Genomic DNA, 7,818 nt, shown 5'->3' with positions numbered 1-7,818 from the left:
ACGTCCCGTGTCGCGCCGCGGCGCGACTGTTTGGCGGCTTGGCGCGACGCGCTGGCGCGCTGGCGCTCGCGCGCGCGCGCGCGCGGGGGCGCAGAAATGGCGGGAAGGATGTGCAAGAGTGACGCGTGGGGGTGGGGGTTGAGTGATTGTGCGTGCGGTGTAGTAAATGTGCAATGATCCTGCTGTCTCTGCGGCGTTTTTCAGAAATTTTTTTTCCAGGGAATCCAATCCAATCCAATCGAGACGCATTCATGTGTCCACTGTAAACTTGTCTCTGCAAATTCTGTTGGATTCTGTTCTTTGCATTGCCCATGCTGCTGCTGGTGTTTCTCGTTGAGATTGGCCAATACTTGCTGAAGTTTTCCCATTTTTCCTGCACAAAAGTTTGCCCTGAGAGTACTCATAACTAATTCATAATAAATTTTGAAAAGTTGAAAACATTGATCTTTTTTGAAAAATAATGCATATCTATTTCGTATGATATGCAAGATTTGAAGTAAGGATGTTTGTTGTTGTTTCAAACTCTTCTCTTGATACAACTATGCACAGGTCTTTTGCGTATGCCGGAGAAAAAAATTCCATTTCAAAAATGATACTCGTAATTTTTCAGTACGATTGATTCGTGGCACAAAACCACACTGATCATCTGCAATTCGTGAATGCGTTCTAAATTCAGGGAGGGAAATGTACATTTGGGACCAGGCGAGATGAACATTATCTCGATGAGCAGTAACGGTTCTGTGCTGAATTCTGAATTTCTGATCGAATTTACTTGCAGGCTGCAGTTTGCAGACGCCATCAGTACACTGCGGCTGCATTAACCCCAGCAGGCTAGCGATCGAAAGGGCAAACTGGCGCTGTGAAAAAACTGAAAATTCAGAAGGCTGCAGTGAACAGTGGCAGCAGTAAGAACACGAGGGTAGAATAGAAGGTTTGAGCAGAGCAGTGGCAGGCAGGCAGCGCGTGCAAAACTGAAAAAGTTCAGGCAAATTTTGTGATAAAAACTCTGCAGAAACGAAGGAAACAGTAGGCCTACTTCAGCGAGTTTGCAGGCTTTGAATTTGGATTTCGCGTTTGAAGCTTCTGGTCCAGCTGCATTGCAGTGGCACAGTGCCAGGCTCTAGATTTTCGAGGTACAGGCTGGGACATGGTGGCCGAAAATTGTACGTAATTTGGGATTTAGTAGTACTGCTTTAAATAACTGAATTCAAACTTCAGGGTCTGTAGGGTTAACCACGGACCCTGGCTCAGTGTTTTAGTGAAATTCAGATCATACCCTCATTTGGACATTTTGTTCTAGATCTACGATCTAACTTTTGATTACTTTACTAAGCCCTTTTGTTTGGGCTTATAAGCTAGCTTATGAACTGAGAAGCCTTTTCTGTCTAAACGTACAGGTGTTTTTTTTTCTTTTGGCTTTTCGAATGTGCACTTTCCTAACTTCACCTCGCTCGTTTGTCACGCAAACGTTTTCTAAACTGCTAAATGGTTATGATTTTTGAAAAAAATATATAGGAAAGTTGTTTTTAAAAAATTTACATTAATCCATTTCTCGCATAAAAAAGCTAATACTTAATTAATCATGAGCTAATGAGTCATTCTGTTTTACATGCGTGAGAGATTAGTTTCCATTTCATTGCGCCGAACATAGCATTTCAATCTTAAACCACAAGCTAGGTTGGAGAATCTTTTTGTTTTATATTTTTTAGATATTTTTTTTTGTTTTATATGAGATAGAGGTATGACTCTACTATTAAACTTAGTATTTTAAATCCAGGTACTTGTAAAATATACTTCCTCCGTTTCACAATGTAAGTCATTCTAGCATTTCCCACATTCATATTGATGTTAATGAATCTAGATAAATATATATGTCTATATTCATTATTTAGATTCATTAACGTCAATATGATTGTAGGAAATGCTAGACTGACTTACATTGTGAAGCGGATTAAAAGACAGCTTAAGTCACCAAGAGGGGGGAGTTGGAAATTTGTTGTCACCTGTTGAATGTTATTAAAAGACGTGAATATTAGAGGAAGACCTAATATCAAATAATTAAAAAGGGTGAGGCTTCGAACTCAAGTCGTCTAGCCCACCACCTTGTGGAGCTAGCCGGAAGACCCCTGACCTTTCTCACCTGTTGAATGTTATTATTTGGTAGCTTGGTGCAAAAGATACTAGATTGAATTCTATTTTTTGCTATGCAGAGAATTTTGCTGTGACAATCTTTTAGTATGCTCAATCTGACAAATACAAATATTCGATGCTATTGCTTGATTCAATAACTTTTGTTCTGCATTCCCTCCTAGAGCATGTTCACGTGTATCTAAAGAACATGTTAAACATGCTGAGCAATACATAATTACACAAGAATTTTTACAGTACTTGAGAAGTTGAGAGGTATGTACCAAAATTTTCGTACCTAAGTATCGGAGGTACCAAGAGGTCCCAAATTTTATAATAGTAAATGTAGAACCTTCTCGAGAACCCTAAAACCACTCTAATTACACTGTCAATTTTTTCTGGTGGGCTAAATTACACAGTCAAATTTGGCCCAGAGACCCACCTCACCAACCAAATCCTACGGCCCAAAAGCCCATACAAGTTTTCAGGCTCTCGGTCCCTTCTCGTGCCGTCTCCCCGCCGCCGCCGTCGCCCAGCGCCGCGCCTCCCCGCCCGCCGTTGCCGGGGACAAGCCCCCGCAGGCAGCGGGCTACCTGGAGTCCAAGCTGCAGCCTCGCCCTCCCGTTCCGTGCGCCGGGCAGCAGCAAGCGCCGCCCCAAGCCCTAGCCTCGCCGCCTGCCAGGTGCCTGAAGCCCCCTCGGCCCGTGCTCCCCTTCCTGTCTGCTTGTCGGATTCACCGATTGTAGCCCGCAGGTAGTTAGCTAGATCTTGCCTCATTGTGAATTTGTCAATTTGTGCATGTAAGTTTAATTTGTGGTGCCGGTTGTATGTAGTCTGTAGAATCGATTCTAGTGTGGTAATACTCGCTAGTTTAATGAATAGCTTGGCTACTTCAGCGCTGAATCTAGTGAGAATAAGTTGAGAAACAAATCCGTGCGGTAAATTGTTGGAAAAATGTTTAGCCACATGATTGAGTGCGATGTCTTCTCCAGAGTTATGTGAGCATGGTGTAATGAAGATTTACTTGGGTGGCTATGAGAAAGCTTAGAGTTGAGTAGCAGAAAGCTTAGAGTTGAGTAGCATTTCATTCTTCTATTTATGATTAAGATCCATATTTGTACCAAAGTACTTATGTTTTTTTTGTTTAGTTTTTTTGGCAAATTTTGAACTTCATAATTGGTTTTAGTCAATTCTACCAATGTACCGTGTTGATTATTGATTGTTTGCTTAGTACCCTACAGTACTATTTTACAAGGGAAATAACATTCAATTTTGATAAGGGGGTCTATTGATGCACAGGGAAATTACTACTGTGATGTTTCTAGAGGTGCAAATATTTTACTTACAAGTTACAACCATGCTAATAGAGATGAGCTTATGGTTGTCAGATGTGGTAACCTAATCTTTTGAATAATATAGTGTTTAGCTTCATGAAATTTCTTTTTGCAGCTGTTGATTTTGAATTCCATAAAGCTTTCTTTTTATTTCTTGTATTGGAGCATCATCTGTGAAATTATTAGATCGCTTTCAATGAATTTTTATTTCGTTTAATTTTGTTGCAAACCATTGATAGTTTTATACATTTAGCCATGTCATAAGTCAGCATTGGGTGCACTACAATTCTTGATCTGCCACTCACTTTCTCAGATAATGTTTGGAGCTTAGTTCTGATTAACATTTATGCACATAGGCATTTTCAGGATGGGCAGTGAGGACACAAAAGATATGCTGAAGAATGTGGACTGGAAAACAGTTGGTGGTGGTTCAGTGACTACTGACCCAAGCCAACCAGTTGTTAAAAAGCGTCTCCCAAAGAAAATTAGACAAGTTCCTGAATGCTATTTCCTGCCTCGGCGATCTTTGCCTTCTGCATTGGCAATCTATGGCGCTGTGTGTGCTGCTGGAGTTGGCGCAGGGATGCTGCTTGAGGTTTGGATAAACAAAAAGATCAAAGGTGCATTCTTGTTTTATCTGGTGGCAGGAGGGGCCATTCAACTCACGTTCTTGGAACACTACTATTTTCTTGAAAGCTTATGATGTTGGATTATACATTGAAAACATTACTCTTCTTTTGTCTTAGATAATGTTGGATTGAACAATTGTTTGTTGCCTGTATATTTTGTACATATACTTACTCTTCTTACTTGATGATGCAGAGGACAGTGCCATTGTCTGGGAAATGGGCAAATGATTTGATTGCTACCTCTGAAGAGTTCTCCTTGCTCTTGTGTTCAGCTGCTAAAGCTGCATCTCAGAAATAATCCTAGCTATATTGATTCAGATTATCTTTTGATTCCCAGACAAAGTAAAACTATCCTTTCTAATGTACGGCACTGCCTTATATCTACATTCCTGATTTCATTTTGAATGCTAGCATTACAGTATGGTGTAACAGGCAGTATCAGAAATAACGGTGTTCCAGAACGAGCCATTTCTGTTTGACATTATCAGTAGTCCGTCATACGAATTAATTGATTGTGTGGACAGTAGTGATTACATGCTGTGATGGAAATATAAAAAAAATCATTAGAGCTGATCGGAGTATCTCTGATTCCTTTTCATGTGTGGTGATAATTCGATAGAATTCAATACATGACATGCCATATTACAAAGTTATGAAGTGCGTCCTCTGCTCAAACAAAAGATTTGATATCTTGATATTTGTATGGGGAAGCCTCCAGCGTATCTACGCTAGTAAACATATTTTGGGGGTTCTCAAATCCTCCCCGTATTCTGAATATGAATGTAAACTTGCCTGCAAATGAATAAAATATCCGTTTTTTATCTCAAGAAAATAATAGAAAAGCATTTTTGTTTTCCAACAAAAATGGATCCTGTAGATCGAAACAAAGGGCAGCTATAGATGCATGCCTCGGGAAAACAAAACTGCGATTATAAAACAGAACTGTAGATTCTAAACATTATGAAACTGTATGCATTACAGCAGAACAATGAAGCTTTTCTAGCGCCAAGTCCAGATTAGCTTCATTGATTAACGCTTCACAGATCCGCTTCACAGATCGGGACACACAAATAGGCAATAAGGGTGTGTTTAGTTATTTGGGTGTAAAGTTTTCGAAGTATACGGATACACATTTGAAGTATTAAACGTAGACTAATAACATAACAAATTATAGATTCCGTCTGTAAACTGCGAGATAAATTTATTAAACCTAATTAATCCGTCATTAGCAAATGTTTATTGTAGCATCATATTATCAAATCATGACGTAATTAGGTTCAAAAGATTTGTCTCGCAATTTACATGCAAACTGTGCAATTGGTTGTATTTTTACCCCTCTCCTGCATGCACGAATCTTGATGTGTGATTCAATGTTTAGAAATTTACAAGTTGAGTAAATTTCATAAAACTATAGATATTTTGACAAAAATCACAAAAGCACAGATTTAATATGATGTATTACAAAACTACAGATTTAACGATAAATTTATCTCAAAACTACAAATTAAAGCTGAAATATCGTAAAAGTACATATTAATAACAAAATTATCATAAAACTATAGGTTAATATTAATTTAATTAGAAAACTTGAATATTTATATCTCAAACATATATTAGTGCTAATGTTTTAAACTTAAAATATGTAGTTTTGTGATAATTTTATTGTTAAATCCGTAGTTTTGTGATAATTTTATTGTTAAATTTGTAGTTTTTTTTGATACATCACCTTAAATTTTGTGATAATTTGACTAATTAAACTACCTGCAATTTTGTGAAATTAAGGGGAAAAAACTGTCGCAACTAATGTTTCAATTTCTAAGGAAAAATCTGTTATATTTTCGTTTAGAAAGCATTGATACCCACTTGCTACTTGATACGGCACTAGTTGAAAGTTGGAATTTCTTTTTCACAGAAAAGTTATTATTATTACTACAAGATAGTACAAGTCTCTGTTGAGTAAACTTCGAGTCTAGTTCTTATGTTCTTTAGACTTTCTTAAAGTGATATAATATACTACTTCCTCCGTTTCAGGTTATAAGACTTTCTAGCATTGCCCATTTACATTGTGTCTAGATTCATTAACATCTATATGAATATGGACAATGCTAGAAAGTCTTATAACCTAGAACAGTGGTAGTAGTATCTTGCTTTCTTAAAGTGCTCGCTGTACTTTTCTGAAACAAATCCTAAGTGTTTCTGCATCAGCTCACTGTAAGTTGCACTTTCAAAAATAAGGCTACTCATGCCTGGTCTAGTTTCTAAATTTTTTTTCCCAAAAACATCACATCGAGTCTTTGGACACATGCATAAAGCATTAAATATAGATAAAAATAAAAACTAATTGCATAGTTTGCATGAAAATCGTGAGACGAATCTTTTGAGCCTAATTAGTCCATGATTAGCCATAAGTGCTACAGTAACCCACAATGGGCTAATGACTGCTTAACTAGGCTCAAAAGATTTGTATCGTGGTTTCCAGGCGAGTTATGAAATTAGTTTTTTATTCGTGTCCGAAAACCTCTTTCGACATCAGTCAACCATCTGATGTGACACCTAAAAATTCTTTTTTTTGGAACTAAACAATGGCAAAATTAGGGCCTCCAGATAACATATTCGTTCGTTCTCTCACCTGGTAGTGATTATCTGACCTGATTGACATGATTTGGCGAGCTAACTGGTGGTTATAGGGACACTTGTTCCTTGTAGCCTGCCCAGTATATGATCTACATTAACTTTACAAGCTAACTTATGATTATAGGGACACCTGTTCCTTTTAGGATGCCCAGTAGATGAGCTACATGAGCTTTTAGGGTTTGTTTGGCATGGCTATAATAACTCTTAAATTCTAGTGGAAAGCATAGATTTTAGATTAAAATGAAGTGATTTAATCTCTATTTTTTGCCTAAAATATAAACAGTTGTCTCATCCAAATAGGAGCAGGCCCAATGCAGGACACCACTGATATTAGACCCATCTTCCCTCAATGCACACGGTATTAGTTCAGTATGGAGTACTCCTATCGTTTTTTAATATATGATATAGTTGACTTTTAAACATATGCTTGATCATTCATCTTATTTAAAAAGTTGTACAAATATAAATAATGCTTAAATAACCTATAGTGAGAAGTCAAGTCATAACAAAAATAAATGGTAATTACATGTATTTTTTCAATAAAATGAATGAACAAACGTATCTTAAAAATCAACTGCATCATATATATATGTTTAAAAAACGGAATTTATATCTCATCATGTTTCATCACTTCACGTGTTTGGATTAAAACTATGTCTCATACAAGAGACAAATTCTCCAGATTTTCCTCCCTCTTCTCGTTAAGTACACATCAGATTTTTAGCTTATATAGGACATTGCAATTAGTGCTATGAAAACTACCATTTCTGGAGCATTAGAACTGGCCTAACTAATTGATCTACTCTAGCTTGAAAACTGGAGGTGTGCCAAACAGTCGCGGTAGGCTTTTTCCATGCAAGAGGATGGCATTATGCAACAAAATACTCTAAAACAAAGCAAACCCAGCTTCTTGTATTGGGTGAAATGAATCTGGCTGAATTTATTATGACGGGCTTGTCTGGCTAAGCCGAGGAGATGCAACCATGCGTGCTTGGAACTCTGGATACATGGGAGATTAGTTTAATCTCTCATTAATGTCGCAAACCAGATTTGATTTAGCTGCAGTTAATGCAGAGCTAGACCTAAAAACTGTC

The 7,818-nt window shown here is 37.6% G+C and overlaps 1 protein-coding gene across 1 annotated transcript; it reads left to right on the top strand.

The window, feature by feature from the left end:
- Positions 1-2,595: 2,595 nt before the first annotated feature.
- On the top strand, positions 2,596-4,661 carry LOC127775951 (uncharacterized). The gene is made up of 3 exons (XM_052302270.1): positions 2,596-2,880; positions 3,818-4,081; positions 4,284-4,661. The coding sequence occupies exons 2-3, from the start codon at positions 3,829-3,831 to the stop codon at positions 4,316-4,318; spliced, it is 288 nt and encodes a 95-aa protein (XP_052158230.1). The 5' UTR covers positions 2,596-2,880; positions 3,818-3,828; the 3' UTR covers positions 4,319-4,661.
- The last annotated feature ends 3,157 nt before the right edge of the window (positions 4,662-7,818 follow it).

This window comes from Oryza glaberrima, chromosome 6, assembly GCF_000147395.1.
Source record: "Oryza glaberrima chromosome 6, OglaRS2, whole genome shotgun sequence".
NCBI classification, from domain to species: Eukaryota; Viridiplantae; Streptophyta; class Magnoliopsida; order Poales; family Poaceae; genus Oryza; species Oryza glaberrima.
This window is presented reverse-complemented; position numbering and strand designations above follow the sequence as displayed.

Excerpts from the sequence above, each read along its gene's own strand:
- LOC127775951 (XM_052302270.1), top strand. The coding sequence starts at position 3,829 with ATGGGCAGTGAGGACACAAAAGATATGCTGAAGAATGTGGACTGGAAA. Across the intron at positions 4,082-4,283 it reads GATAAACAAAAAGATCAAAG|AGGACAGTGCCATTGTCTGG; the intron begins GTGCATTCTTGT and ends TTGATGATGCAG.